We start from the raw sequence: 16,426 nt of genomic DNA, 5'->3' as shown, positions 1-16,426 counted from the left end.
CTACATCTCCCACTGGGGCTCTTCTGCAGAACGTGAGAGTGAAAAACATGGGGAAAAAAATCACTTAAATCCCAGGGGCCATGGTGGATATGCCCCATATTTTAATGTGCGCTAGATTTACATTTAGAGTTCAAGATGTTTAAAAAGCATTTTTAAAAGAGAACAGAATTATCAGCAGACATCCAATTAGGTGAATTTGCTGAAATACCAAATAACAATGATAAAACTCATGTGGTCATTTGGGACTTGGAGTATACTTTATTTCCATTGAATTTTTCCATATTCTTGTGGACCAGGGGTTTTGTAGAAAAGGGATGTTCCTAAATCTGTCCAAAAGGAGATGGATGGAGACTCACTTTACTATCATAAAAGATGCCGCAGAGAAACTGCCTCCATAATAAGCACCTGAAGAAATGCTTTAGAACCCTCTGGCGTGGAAATGAAATATAGGCTAGGCATGAATGAAATAGGATTGAGAGAGTAGGGGCAGAGCAGGCTAAAACCCTACCACAGCACTGCATCCAACCGGCACAAAATCACAGGGGATTAGTGCCTTTGGAGCTCCCTGGCCCCTAACTATGTACACAACCCCCCCTGGTAGGCAAAGGGCAGTGGGGGATGGGGCAGGTCAATCCAACCACCATCCATGGTATTTTGTTGCATTTGATTTGAGCATCATCAGCCCAGAACTGGTTCTTTGCATTTCCTCTGTTGCCCTCTCCAGTCTCTGTCCTTCCATCTGTGCATCTGTCACTCTTTCTCTCTCTCCATCCTTCCTGAAAGTTTTAGATTTTCCACATTTTTGCTTGAGCAGTTTGCAGAATGTGACTGAACATCTCTCTGCTCTCAGTAGGGACCGGTGGTTAGGGCTCTGACTCTTCTGTAGTGCGTAGCTGCGTGACTACTGTGAATGATGTTGCAATGTTACTCTACATCATTTTCGCTGTTAGTCATGTGTAGTAAATTGTAACCCTTTAATCAACACAAATTTCTCATTGAAGATGAAAAAAAAAAAACACCTTTGGGGAAAAGATCATAATAATGTTTTCAGTGTTATTTTACATTATTAGTGCTGTGTTGTCATAGTGATTCTGACCTTTCTACAGCTGTTTTTTAATGAATAAAAAATAGACCAGGCCCACGCTGATGTGAATATATTTAAATACATACCTTTCCCCTTAGTTGTGGATTGCTATCCACAAACAACATCAAAGCTGGCTTCTTCCACTGCAGAAATGGACATCTGTGAAAATACCAGTCTCAGGGTGTAGTGTTGATGGGGAGAGTAGAGCTTTTTGAAAATTCTGACATGATCGTCAGCATGTCAACCACTGCAAGACATGGTCAAAGTGCTTTTGCGTAGTAACAGTGTTAAGGAATCAAGTCATTCACACAAGCCAGTCCTGTTTCCAGGGTTTCTGCAATTGGGAGCCATTGCTCATGTTGGCCTATTAAGCCAAAACAACGTTGTATACAAATTGCTTACAATACAGAATGATTTAGGCAACAGTGGATTAAATGGAAATGGAAAACACAAAGACAAACTTGCAATTTAGTGATGCGTGAATCAAGTTTTACAACCCTGATTCCAAAACAATTGGGACACAGTGTAAAACACAAATGAAACAGAATATGATCATATGTTTGTCTTTTTTCACATTCAATCCATTGTACAGTACAAAGACAATGTATTTATTGTTTTACGCTTCACTGACTTTGGTAAATAGCTTCGTATTCTGAATTTGATTCAGTAACAAATTTTAAACAAGTTGGGACAGGAGCAACTAAAGACTGGCAAAGTTGTGGAATGCTCCAAAAACACCTGTTTGGAACATTCCACAGGTAAACAGGTTCATTGGTAACAGGTGATAGTATCATGATTGAGTATGAAAGGGGCATCCAGTTTGGTTCACCACTTTGTAAAACACATGATTGTATAAAGGATGTTACTACATGGGTTCAGGAACACATCGTAAAAGCACAGTTCATTTTCAAATGAGTGCGTTCTCTTTTAATTATGTTTTATACTGCATCCCAACTTATTTACGATCTGGTTGTATTTGTTCCTTGTCGTAATCTGAGTCTTAAAAGATTTAGAATCTGGCAATACTATGTCCGGTTTTCTCATTTCTATTTGTTCCACAGCTCAGAAGCCCCCCATTAAAAACAAAAAAACAAAAAGCCTGCGTCCCAGGTTGCCATTAATGTTTTGCTGTAGTATTTTGTACAGTGTTCTATACACTATCCACAAAAAGAAATGTGGTGGCAGGAAGGCTTGGGTAGGATTTAGATAGCCTCTCTTGAATTCTGCATAAATACAATTTTGGATTTGAATTCAGTCTACAACAGCACTTAAGAGGGTGTGGTGCCAATGAATCATAGCACTGATATAGATGCAAATCAGCTGTTTTTTAATGCAAAGCAGCTGTTCCTTTTATGGATGCATGCTTTCAGTGTGTGTATATTATTAATTGAAACCGTTGGCCACTGTTTGTTTGTGTGCTCCGTGATTCACTCCCAATCATATGAGTGAGGAAATGATTCCAGTGTTTTAACAGAGGGCAGTGGGGCACTTTTGACAGCTGATCTATCCAGAGCACAGTGGTTTACAATAAATAAAAGGATCAGAAACGGATCAGGCTGAATATCTGCAGGACACCAGCTGCACTAAAATTTGAAAGATAATTTTTACTGTCACTGTAAAGTATTACATACAGATGGAAAGATAGATGGATGATTTATTTTTTTGTCTAGTCATTTAGATGAAGCATTCCTCATGGGATTATTCAGTCACATTCATCAATGACAAACCAAACATTCTGATATGTAGACCCACCTGTGTCTAACAGCTTAATAAAATGCTGACCTCATTCAGAAAATTCTTGGAACAAAATTATGCTGTCTTACAATAATGCAATTCCTGGCAAAATAACAATTACAAATACAAATACAAATACATTTAGCCTAGTGCAACTGTCCTATTAGTGTAAAATGTAATTAAGTAGAAAAGGAAAAAGCAAGAAAGATGAAGCAAATGCAAGTGGAGATACACATGACTTGAAATTGAGATCATTCCTATTAACTGTAAATCTGGAGCTACAGTATGTCTGGAGACTGATGTAGACTGCACTCTAATCCTTGTATGTATGTTGGAAACATAGTTGTCACTCCACCATATTATGCTTATTCCTCTCCCATGTTCATGTTTCAGGCTGGAAGGAAGGATAGGAGTGATGCACTGAACACAGCCATCGACAGGATGACCAAGAAGACCAGAGACCTTCGCAGACAGGTTTGGTGTTTTGTTTTTTTTTGTTTTTTTTTGCCATTTTTAATTTTGTGTGTACTGTAGATGTTGGTCCATATTATCAGGATGATGTATTATTTTAACAGTGCCCTTTTTTAATTTTAAAATGTTTTACTTCACAGCTGCGTAAAGCTGTAATGGACCATGTCTCTGACTCTTTCCTGGAGACCAATGTTCCCCTCCTGGTCCTGATTGAAGCTGCCAAGAATGGCAACGAGAAAGAAGTCAAGGAATATGCACAGGTGTTCCGTGAGCACGCCAACAAGCTGATTGAGGTAATGCCGGATTTTCAACGCTTTCACAGTCAAAACCTGATGTGACCGAAATATAGAGCATTCATATTTGTACCCATTCCGTCCCATCAGTGATGGACATTTTAGCTTAATTTATAGTGAAAATATCAGGCTCTGTCCAGTTTTTTTTTGTTCAATATCTGTGCTCTGTTCTCAGAGATTCCCTTGTGATGCAGCTTTAGGATTAGAGTGCCTCAGAAAACAGCAATCTGGGATCTTTTTTTCCCTAATGAAAAGAAAGCTGTAAACATTGAAATTATTTTCTGTGTCTGCTGGTTAGGGTAAGTCTCCAGGAAATGAATGTGTGTGTGTGTGTGTGTGTGTGTGTGTGTGTGTGTGTGTGTGTGTGTGTGTGTGTGTGTGCGTGTGCGTGTGTGTGCGTGTGTGTGCGTGCGCGCGTGTGCGCATGTGTGCGTTCGTGCGTGCGTCTGTGGCTGGTTTTGTGTTTAAAGAGATGAGCATATTTTGGGAAGGATTTGTGTATCTCCAGTGTATAGACAGCAACAAGAATGCAGGTGTGAGGAACAAGTGATGTGGATGGATTGGCAACAAGCTAACAGAAACATCAGCTGTCCCTTATTAGAGGACTTTCCTTCCATTTCTTGAATGCCTGTGTCAGAACATCATATTCGCATCATATTCTGACATTTGAAAGTGACTTCTTCCCAAGGGCAGATGACCATGATTTTAGCTGGATCCGTTGGTCCACTGAAAGCAGGGCAGCATAAGCATTCACTGGAGAATTTGCTGAGGAGGAGGAGGAGGAGTAGGCCCTTAAGTAGCTCCTGAAGGCCTGAAGTGTCAGAAGTGGCATTAGAGCATGGCATTGGTGGACTCCCCTAATGCTTCGGTGGTGCGTGTACTTATAACACTTGGGATACACAAAGAAACATGGGTTTGATTAGAAATTTCTCACATTACAGATGAGCATCATTAAGTAAATATACTTTTTAAAGTTATTAGATGCCCAAAATTTTACTACCTGCTAATCCATGTGTCTGTAAAATGGAACAAAGCTGCTAGTTTAGTTTGACTCTTATTAAAATATTCATCAGCAGAAGTATCTTTTTTCACAAATTGATTAGGAATGGTAGTTACGTGTCTGAGGAGCACCACTGAAGAGCACATGAGTGCTGTTCAGTGTCATTAGAATTGGCCAACTTCAGATATCTAAATATGTCACAATAGAACTTTTTGGCTTGTTCAGTTAAGTTGGCACTAAAACTAGCACTTGCATTCAGGCACCACTATTATACAGTATATGAAATTCATGACCACATTCTAATGACATTTGAGGATGACCATGCACATACAATGAAAGTCATGAATGTTGACTGCTTACTTAATCTTAAGGTATGTTCAGGTAAGTGAATTCTAGAGGCAGCATGATTGCATCTGAAGGCAGCGTAGAGGCAGGAGCAGATGCAATGAGGCGGTTGTTCACTCTTGCTGCAGTAAATTGAGGCAAAGATGTGTCTGCATGAGTTGATTGTAGTAATAATGTCATCAGTAAACTGTCATGCGTGTGTTTTTATTTATTTTTCATAAAATCCTGTTGTAGGATTTCAGATACAAATTTCAAGCTCACCACACTTTCAGCAACTGATACTGCAGTGGTCATTATTTAGACAATATATTTTATTTGTAATGAAATATGCAGAAGTTGCAGTGCCTTCATTGTGGCAAACTTCAGGGGCAGGCTGTGTTAAATTAATTATATATAATTATCATTTCAGATGAACTCTTAGCTTTTTTTTCTGTAGAACAAGCCAACATCAGTGCAGTCAACCGAGCAATAGGTAAAACACAGTAGTGCTCTTGGCTTCCACCTCTGACTGAAAACAGTTGACATTTCACAGCAAATGCATCATGCAAAGTGGGTATTAAATGGTACTGTAAGTTGCTCTGGAAAAGAGCCAATTGATGTGAATGATTGGAGTTGCAATGTCCAAAGTGAGAAATAACCCAGAGTTTTGTTGCTTAGCACAGAAGGAATGAGTGTGTTGTAAATACATTATGTCCCCTATTCAGAAATAGGAACAGCAAAGTGCCACCAATCTCAGGCTCTGTTTGTATGAGATCATGAGTTGTGCAAGTGTAGGCTGCCTTAAGGCAAATGGTGCATTAGTTCACATACATTTGTTTGAAAGCAACATTATGACTGACCCACATTCATTTGTCGGCCCCTTTAAGCAGCTCCTCTGCCCTTGTTTGTCAGGACATTATTCTTTTGAAAGCTGTTATTTATATGGTTAAAGCAAAATTAGACCTTGTCCAAGCTGTCAACCGCATACTGTAATTGTATGATGACAAAATTCACTTCATATCTAAATGAATGAGGTTATGTGACCTGACAGCAGACATTACCACCATTGGAGCCCTTTGCTCTTGGGAGTTGGACTGAAATATTCCACCTTGCATCCATGTGTTCAAATGTGGCCATATCTTAATGGAAACCATGACAGATAATGTAATATTTGTTGTCACATCCAGTGTTTTAGCTGTTTTCCAATTTTTAAGCAGTGAATTCATCATCTTAAGAACAGGGAGCAAAACAGACTGAGCTTAGTGATGTTGCCTCAAGGCCATGTTCTCAAAGGGTCCAGGGTGCTCAGAACGATGGCACTGAGTTAGCAGAGAAAGAGTGTAGGCTAGAAAAACAGCCAAAGATACAGCATCTGCAATGTCCTCACCAGATGCTGGAAATCAATTTGAATTCTTCTCCTTATTGCAAAAACAAGAGTCTGTTCATCCTAATGAAAAGATGAAATGCAAAGATTAACAGCTTAAAAAGAGAGCTTTGAGGCTCTCAACCAGGAGAAGACAGGGTAGTGACATTAGATAGTTAGTTAGTCAGTGGTGGAAATTGCCAGAATTTATTGTGTGATATTTTGTTTTTAGTATTATTACACTGTGCTAAAACTTGTTTTTCCAAAGAAAATAACCAAATATAATAAGGTATTGAAAAATTATCTTTATTTAATTTTGGAAAATTAATGTCCAAAAAATCTAATTCCTTCCCTGCAGTAGGGCAAACTTGAATGCTTGTCAGTTTTTTTAGAATGACTTTCCTTTTTATCAAATTTCTAACCTTTTTGTTTATTAAGAGAACTACTAAAAAAGAAATACAGCGACAGATTTTTCCTTCCAATGTTATTTAATAGAGTGATGACATTGCATATTTAGTTTCCAAAACACATTCTCCTCTTTTTCTTCCTCTCCTCCTGTCCTCTCTCCTCTCCTGGCAGTGAAGGAGAGGTATTTACGATCTGGTAGCTACCCTTGTTTATTTAGATTTTTGAGCTTTCATGTCTGCATTTTCTGAGCATTTAAAATTCGGTTCATTAAGACAGATACAAATTATTTAGCATGATATTTGAGACACAGTGTGATTTATTGAACATGCTATTCTTGCATAAAGTTACATCACGTTATTTCTGGACTCAGGCACACAGTATTTCAGCCAAGCCCCTGTGAAGTGAATGGTAGTTGAAGAGAAAGAGTGCGGTAGAACGGTACACTGTGTTGAGGCAATCAGGATAAAGTTTATAGAACTGTCCTTCCTGTGAGTATCTGTCTAGGCAGCATAATTGAATTACTGGTTCTTGCTCATTTCAAGTGTTGTAATGGAATGCCTATTGCTGGACGATTATTGGTTTGTTTGATGATTCCATTATTTTGTTTTTCTGGAGAGAGAGGGAGAGAGAAAGGAATCAGACCGGTGCATTGGTATATGTTTGCACAGACGTAGGACATTCTGACTCCCCTGACACTTAAAGTAGTATGGTACAGCATGCCAAGTGGAATAGCGTTAGTTGACTTGAGGATAGAATTTTTACTTGTTTGACTGCCACAGCCCCTTTATGCTGAAATGGCTGTTTTCTCAGTGGTATCACATTGAGAGGAAGGGAAAACTTATGTGAAAGATCATGAAAGTAAAAACACAACTCTCACCATAAAGTGCTGCTTTTTCTCTATGTCCCTGCCCTCTTGCCCCTCCTCTTGGGTTACTGAATACTCTCCCTGTGGTTCGCGCTTGTGTTTGCATAGTGATGTAGATGTGTTTATATCAGTGGTTCAGTGCTTCACCAGTGCAGTGCAGTAAGTGCTTGTCATCAGCAAAATTGCTCAGGACTTTCAAGGTGGGGGTGGGTGTCATCTTGTAGAATTGAGACTGAGGTGAAGAGGATCTTTCATACCCCCATTCACTTTGCCACTCATGTAGCCGATGATGCCTTCCACCACCAGTGAGTCATATTTTCATAGATGTGCTCCACATTTCTATGATTTTATAATAGCTTTAATCATCTTGAATGTTGAGCAGAGAACCCAGTAGACACGAAAAAGCCATCAATGCATAGGGCATTAACTTTCAGGCCCAAAGTAAAAACCAAAAAACATGTATATTTAAATCACTAGCAAGTTTTTCAAGTTCAACAACCACAAAAGATAAAAACTCTGCAGATTCAGTTAGAAAGACATTATTTGGACCACATGAGTGGTAAATCAACACGCAATAAAAATAATTAGCCACTCTGATCCTGAGCATCTGCAGCAATCAATCAGTAATAAACAATAAATCCAACTCATGACACTCGGTGCATGATTGTAATTGACAGTTCTGCTGCACTCCATTTTAGATATGGTAAAACTGCGGCTTTGGTTGTGAATGCTTTGTGATGGTCTTACTGCTTATGTTGCTGTGTGACCCAGATGTCAGCACTGAAATTAATGATTAATATATGACTGAATAGACTGATGGCTCAAAGTAAGAAAATAATACCCAGGTTGCTAAAATAACTTTGCAGTCCTTGTTCCTGCTGTAGTACAATCAAGAGTTGGTTTTTGCTTTTGGTAATGTTTCAACACATTTTCTGTCCATTGGATAATCCCACTTTGGCACAGTTCCTCACATCCCAGGCATTCTGTTTCAGCATTGTTGCCAGCGCATCCCAACTAACAAATGGGGATCTTCAAAGTCTCTGACCTATATTTTTGTGAATATGAGTAGATGCATAATGTTACTCTGGAAGCTGCAAAAATATTTAGAAATAATTGTGAGAGAGCTTGATTTGTTGGTCAATACAAGAAAATATACTCACAAACCACAAATGTTGGCAGCTGCAAGCAAGACTTGCTTAGCTCAGCGTTCCACTTCTCACTCGTTTTTGAAAGTGTCAGGAATATTTGCCTCTCTGAGTCCAGTCGCGTAACGGCAATCTGGCAGCCTTGTGAGATGTTCACAGAGAATAGCCACATCCTACGACTTTGCATTTGGAGACATTTACTATTTTTTGGGAAACAAATACAAAACTTTTACTTCATCTATTTACAGCTTGGCTTTTGTTTTCCCTCTTACTCCCCCCCCCCCCCCCCCCCCGGCCATCATATTGTATCATTTTAGCAGCTTTATAAATTAATCCTCAGCAGTGGGTTTGTATTCCACAGGGATTACTTGTGTTGCAGTGCTGCTCCATTTCTGATACCATAATGAACTTATCCAAGTTTAATTATGTATCTATGTATTGCTCTTTCTTTGTTTCTCTCAAAATAAGACTGTGTCACAGTCCCTTTCTGTTGCTAAAAATGAGATATGTGCATTTTCTGTTTAGGTGGCCAACCTGGCATGCTCCATTTCCAACAATGAAGAGGGAGTGAAGCTGGTCCGCATGGCAGCATCTCAACTGGAAAGTCTTTGCCCCCAGGTACCTGGCTGTTTCACCCACATTTCCACCCAGCTCATTGATTATGTAGCTCTTTGAGAGGGAGCCACATTGTCTTTTACTACGAGCACTAGGTGTTGCCAATGTAGAAAATATTAGTTCACACACACAGCGGTTCAGTATTTACAGACTATGATTTAAATTGCAGCTCTGATGTTGTTTTTGTTTTTTTCAATTCATGACTTTGACTGTTATGTGTAGTTACATGCAGTCATTTTATAAGCAGATTAGGACAATGCCATTTTTGCATTTGCCATGTACACACCTCACCTAGGTTATTGAATTAATGTCAAAGTCAGTTAGCACAATGCAAATAACAGACATGGCTTACATGACTTACTAAGTCTTTTGAATCAGTGTACCATGGATACACTGCAGTCTCGTTTCCTTCGCTGCTGTGAATCTGCATTTGTGCTAGAAGGGTAGTGGAGTGAAGTGGACACAATACTGCGTGTGGGTATTCTCTTTCTTCCCATAGTCTGTTCATTTTGACAACAGTGAAATTAAATAAAAGATGGAAAGCAGTCACGAACATGCCACAAAAGAAGCAATGTTGCTAGGGGTAATGATAAGGGGGAAAACAAAATAATAGCTTGTTGGAGTTGCCAGTGCAGTGACAAAGACATGACCCCCCCACTAGTTTCTCACCTTCAAACAGTCTTTTTTGTTGTTTGTTAGAATATACAACCATGCCAAAGGTAATGCTCCTTGGAATTGAATTCCAGGGCTCTGTGTGGGCAAAGTAGTTAGTGGAAAAACTGGCAGTGAATATCTCTCTATAGGCCATCTCTATTAGTACGAATGTAAACATATGCAGCAAATTGTGCATGAAACAGGTCAGGGTGTTCTGTTTACATGGAGCAACACACTGTATCAAACTGTGAAAGAAATAGAAATGCAACAAAAGTCCTGTAGAAAGACTAAATGTCTAAAAATGGTCTTTTGTAGTAACAATGTTCTGTGTGCTTGCGAGTGTATTGATTCACTCACTTTATGTGCCTCCCCCTCTCCTCTATGAACTCTGAACACCATTGGGTCTGTAATTGCATACCCCACACCCATATTTCTAAAACTTCCATCCATGTCCAAAAACCTGTACTTCCAGTTTTAACAGTTTTGATGCACAATATTTCATATCAGAACTGCAAGTGGTTTGTCCACCATTGAGCCCAACTTTTCAAGCCTTTCCATGCTAACTACCAGTCCCTCATCTGTACCTTTGAGCCTTGCCAGCTCTCTCCACTTTGCTGCCACTGCTCCTTTTAATCTTGTCTAATGACTCCCATTCACCCTGAGCTTTGATATCCACAGATGTTTCTTCCCCCAAAACAAGCAGCTATTAGTTTTATTTCATTCAATCCTTCAAAACACTCCGTGTCTCTAATCACTCCCAGGAATGAATTGGCTTCATGCTGCAGTCCCAACATTGGGTTGGGAGATTGGGGGGGGGGGGCTTTGCACAATCAGCCTATGCTAATGTTGTGGCTGAGGGCTATGCTGTAATGGAGCTTTAATGGCTGTAATTGGGTGATTACAGGTGATTAATGCAGCGTTAGCCCTTGCTGCCAAGCCCAACAGTAAGGTGGCCCAGGACAATATGGATTTGTTCAAGGAGCAGTGGGAGAAGCAGGTCCGTGTCCTCACAGATGCTGTTGATGACATAACATCCATTGACGACTTCCTTTGTGTGTCTGGTGAGTGTTACTCATTTGCATATCATAGCCATACAAAAGCAAAGAAATGTTGGAGTGATCGCTGATGATTTGTGATTTTTAAAAAATGTGAAAAAGCCATTGCACCGTTGATTGGTAGACAGTAATTTGGGTGAGTATTAAGATATATTTGCACAAAGCACTGAAGGCCATTCTTAAGAAGAGGTGAAACAGTAAAGGGTCTGTCGTATTAGTTTTTTCTGGTGAAGCCATACATACCAAGGCTGATTGGGCTCAACAGAGGAATCTACTGAAGCATCAGCAGCACTATGTCTGAAATTGACGTCCTGTCACGTGTGTTAAAGCACACAAATGGTTTGTCAGGCATACTCTTTAAGAATTCTCGTTAAGCATTACGCAGAGTGACTTCTCTCACCTCCAGCCAAGGACAGGCTGTAATTTACACAGTGGACATTTACATTTTACAGGCTCCCCATTAATAAGCAGTCTCAGAATTTGTCTTCGGCCCTCCCCATCCTGTGCTTAAGCTTCCCAGTGGCCCTCAAAATTTTGGGTCTATGCAAACACAGACTGAAGGCTGAGAATTCCCTGACTATATGTATTTTCCCATTACTCATATAATCTTTGAGTAATGCTCATCTTGGATGAAAAACTGAAAATACTGTTAGAATTTAAACTTCAACACTAACCTCTTTTACATCCAGGCAGGCTGATGTCATGTTTGAGTAATGCAAAATATACACAACTAACTGCATCACTGTTTTATGTCTCCAGAGAACCACATCCTGGAGGATGTGAACAAGTGTGTCATCGCTCTGCAAGAGAAGGATGTTGATGGTTTGGATCGCACTGCTGGGGCTATTCGAGGACGTGCTGCCAGAGTCGTCCATGTGGTCACTTCTGAAATGGATAATTATGAACCTGGAGTCTACACAGAGAAGGTTTTGGAGGCCACGAAGCTCCTCACTGACACAGGTACCCCAGAAGTGTAATTATGCAACGAGCCACAGAATAGTTTCCTTCTGCCAAGAGACTGCATTTATATACACTTATGATGGATAGTTTTTAGATGATTGCAACTTGTCTAACTTTTGAATTATTGTTGCATGTTTTGTCTTAAAGTTATTTTATTGTTTTAATTCTGCACATGCACAAGGGGGTTCATGGGTACATCCAAAACGTAGAAGCCATGCTTCATATTCACCGAAATACGTACATAAAACTCGAAGACAGTGGACCCTCCAGTGATACCAAATTTTGGCCCAGTGTTCTGAGGAAGAGAGTCAAACATCCCAACATTTTCTTACCTTATTTTCTTAGTCTCTGTCAGTAAGGTGGATGTGGTGAACACACCCAACCCTCAAGTTTTTTTTTTTTTGCTAATTGTTAATACTTACCCAAAATATTTTAACCAAAGTTATATCAGAGTTACATCTTCCACTAAATTGGAGCTTCATAATTACAAGCTGTTTTTGTCTGTATGCTCTGCTTAATCATCATGAAGCAATACAGTAAGTGCAAGCTGTGTTAGCTTCCACAACTAGCAAGCTAACAAGATGGCAGACTGATTTGTCAGTTGTCAGATTTGGAAACTGCTTGGCCCTCTTGAGGGTGCGTCCATTAAATGTTAAGAAATGCAGGCTGCAGTTCAAGCAGGATTTCTGTGGTGGCTGAGAGAAGCGGTGACCTCTGGAGATCGAGACTGCCACGAGATTTTTATTTGTGAGATTTTCTCATGTCCTCTGCACAGTGTAAAATGATGGGTTTCAGGTTAAAACTCAACAGAGCCACTCTTTCAGTGTAGAATTTCTCTTCTGACATGCACTGTCATCTGTGTAGGCAAGTATGAGTGCATGAAGCTAGGCATGAATTTGAAGTTTTTAGTAGGTATGCTTGTAATCGAGCTTCAGAGACTTGTATATTATTAAGTGAACTTGGATTTCATCAGTCAGGATGTCATTTCATAGGTTTGAATACTTTCTGCCTGAAAGGTCCTTTCTTTTGGCATTAATTTAAAGATTATATATGTAAATGTCTGTATAGGCACTTAGCATTTATTAAGAATCCTAGTTGCAAAAAGCTGATTACATTGACAGATCCAGAGTATGACTGTATTTCACAATGCACTTCAAGAATAAAAACGGCAATCTTCATCCTAATTAGGTGGCTGAGTAATCACAAAATATTGAATGCAGGGAAAAAAATGACAAGGTCTTTGCAATAGCATCTATTTGAAAAAAGTTATGCATGCTAATACTCTCTGTATATTGTGATGGGTTTGGTAGAAGGACTGTGCCACTGAGGAGACAAATGTGACTGAAGGTTGGTTGTGGCCCTCTAGTTCATTAGCTGAACGTTAGACCTGAATGACAATACATTGTTGCAGCTTTTTGTCGTTTTAATGTGAAATGATTTGAAAGACTGATCAGTAATTGGTTGAAGGAAGTGATTGCTGTCACAGTACGACCAGATTTTCAATTTTCTTCTCTGAACAGCATTTTCATACAGAAGCCTGAAGGTTAGAAATTGTCTGTAAGCACAAAACCAACTACATTTCTTTTCTTTTCTTATTGCTCCTGCTGCTCTTTGCTTCCATATCTGCAACCTGATGTCCATGCCTCTCCGATGAAGGCCGAGCTGAATCGTAAAAACTGAATTTGAAATATTATGAATGCTGATGTACTAGAGAGTCCTCTGGAGCTGTTATTCTATCGTCAGTGGGGCACAATACATGCCCGCTGGGACAGCTTTGTGAAACCTTCTATTGGAAAGCTCTGTTATGTCAAATCTGGGATCTGTTCCCTTCAGCATTTTGTCCCCTGTTTCTCGTGCAACTATGGAAGAGAGGAGTGCAGTAAATGAGTAGACCAACGATGCAAAATACCGTCTGCCAAAGTTGAATGCAATGACTACACTTTTTAATTAATCATTCAGAGACGACACTCTTCACTGGCATAGAGGAGAATTAGGCCTTACTATTGTCTTTGTGGGGATCATTTACAATAATCTCAAATATAATTATCTCATTAGACTGACTGCGTTGTGCTTTGTGTCAAGTATGCACACTGTTCTGGTAAAATGCTGTCACAAACGCTTTGGCTCTGTGTTGGCTCTGTGTTGGAAGTGGGTGCTGGACAGTTGGTTTTTGCAACACGTAGGTCTGTTTGTAATTTGCTTTTTAATAATCATGCAGTACAACACATACCATCCCTCACTTAAGATATGTGCATGTCTTTTTGTGTTTTTTTGGAGTGAATCAGTGTTGTTTTCCTCTTTTTCACCTTCTGCAGTCATGCCACGGTTCACAGAGCAAGTGGAGTCTGCAGTCGAGGCCTTGAGTGCAAACCCCTCACTACCCGTGGATGAGAATGAGTTTATTGATGCATCCCGTCTGGTGTATGATGGCATTCGCGACATTCGCAAGGCTGTCCTCATGATCAGAGTAAGTTTTTTCTACCTCTGCAACATAAGACTTGATTTTCACGTTGCCATGAGCAAAAACAAAAAATGTTTTATTTAATCTTAAACGCTCGCTCTTCCCAACTCTGTAGTCTGGAGAGTTAAAGTTTTCTGCCTTTTCCACCCTAGAGCATGAGCATGAGTTGAAACTGTAAGGAGTAAATAAATGTTGTTTCACTTCTGGATTTTTTCACTCATATGGAAAGGTTTGCTATTGGTCACATTGAGAAGCGCTAACTTACTGAAGACCGCACAAGCGCTCTGAAGGTCACAATTAACTTGCAATGGACAGCTTTAATTTTATTTTAATTTAAAACATTTCAACAGACATCATCTAATTGTGACACATTGTGAGAGTCCTTGGTTATTGTAGTGTAGTGTAATTGTATATAAATGGCCATTGGTCTGTGCACCAGATGCTGTTTTTAATATTATGTGAGAAACTGTTACATGCGTGCTGCCCTAGAAGCCAATGATTAACTTGTCTCATGCAAGAGCAGACCTAATTGACCTGACTTGCAATCTAGTGTAACAGCAGCCTTGGTTGTCTGTGTGTTAATGGCCTTTTGCTTGAGTAGAACTATAACTGAGACAGATGGTAGTTGGGTACCTAATTGACTGACAGTGTGCCGACAACAAAACCCACCTCAGCAATAAAGAAAAATTGCTAATTGCTTTTAAGTATAACTAGTTTAACTACTTAACAATGTCAAATGTAATTTTTCTATATATTAAGAGGTAAGTGGATTTGTTTAAACCCCTTCTCATGTGTAACACTACCTAATTATGTATTTGCTACATCTAGTTACAATGTGCTGGTTGGTTGTATTATGCCATCTTGCATTATTTTCAACACTTTAATCTTTTGAATTGGAATCATTAGTCTTGACAGCACATTTTGTGTTGACAGTGGTGCTCCAGAACTGTGCCTGGGCTCCATGAATAATGCTGCTCAGACATGGACAAAAACCAAATGAGAGGGGGACCATTATGCAGTATTTGCATTATAATAAGCAATTGATTTAAGATGGAGGTTTTAATTAGCATTATTTAGTTGGACTGCAAGCCAGAGAGCTCCATTCAATTTCCATCTGCCCCAGCTTCACTCTTGTTATCCAGATTGATTAAGCTGTTAATATTGGGCCCGTGGGGCGGGCTGAACACTACCTGGTGGATGGGTGTGTGTAGGTATGCATGTGTGTTAAAAATAACAGGATTTATGAAAAGTCTGACTTGCTTATATTTAATCCGTCGGATTTGTTCTGGCATTCTTAACTGTGAGCAGGAGATAATGGTGAGACTCAACTCAAACTGCATCTGTTATCTTACAGGAGAAAGTTGTGCATTTCCCCATAGGTTTTTCAGGATTTCTTCATGAGGTGCTTTGGGTAATAATCACAGGATTTTTCAGCAGGAAATAGCTCAGCTGCTTAGATAGTTATGGAATATTCAACAGCATCTATACAGCAGTTTCCTACTCTTAATTATGGTTGTTTGTAAAAAGATGAGACAAAAACATTCATTCTGTCTCAAAGAACCCTTTGCTTGGCTGAACTGCCCTTCAGTGGCACAGTATATGAAATATCACAGATCAACTGAGCTGAGCACTATGAGACAACTTCTCTGGAGGGCATGTTCGTGCGCGCGCGCGCGCACACACACACACACACACACACACACACACACACACACACACACACACACACTCACACACTCACACACTCACACACTCACACTTACACTTACACTTGCACGATCGCTCTCCAGCCATCTTTCTATAAACCCTCACATGCAGGCGCTGCACAGTGGCCTCCTCTTAAATCAGAACAGACAAGTGTGTGGTCGGGGCTACTTAAGATAGACAAGTCTTTAACCTCTGTAAGTGGTACAGAGGCAGCCTATGTTGGACGTCCCTTGGATATTTGACAGGCGGACAGGACCCTCTCCCCACCTACAGCGACATCAGAGAAC

The 16,426-nt window shown here is 39.8% G+C and overlaps 1 protein-coding gene across 1 annotated transcript in view; it reads left to right on the top strand.

The window, feature by feature from the left end:
- Positions 1 to 16,426, top strand: part of ctnna1 (catenin (cadherin-associated protein), alpha 1) — a 75,669-nt gene that overhangs the window by 37,240 nt on the left and 22,003 nt on the right. Inside the window, exons 8-13 of the mRNA XM_070962595.1 lie at positions 3,212 to 3,292; positions 3,430 to 3,582; positions 9,213 to 9,305; positions 10,861 to 11,017; positions 11,771 to 11,971; positions 14,287 to 14,438. Of these exons, the coding sequence (XP_070818696.1) occupies positions 3,212 to 3,292; positions 3,430 to 3,582; positions 9,213 to 9,305; positions 10,861 to 11,017; positions 11,771 to 11,971; positions 14,287 to 14,438 (837 nt within the window). The remainder of the gene's footprint in view (positions 1 to 3,211; positions 3,293 to 3,429; positions 3,583 to 9,212; positions 9,306 to 10,860; positions 11,018 to 11,770; positions 11,972 to 14,286; positions 14,439 to 16,426) is intronic.

This window comes from Chaetodon trifascialis, chromosome 5 (assembly GCF_039877785.1).
Source record: "Chaetodon trifascialis isolate fChaTrf1 chromosome 5, fChaTrf1.hap1, whole genome shotgun sequence".
NCBI lineage: Eukaryota > Metazoa > Chordata > Actinopteri > Chaetodontiformes > Chaetodontidae > Chaetodon > Chaetodon trifascialis.
Note: the sequence above shows the minus strand (reverse complement) of the source record. Positions and strands in the feature narration are given on the sequence as shown.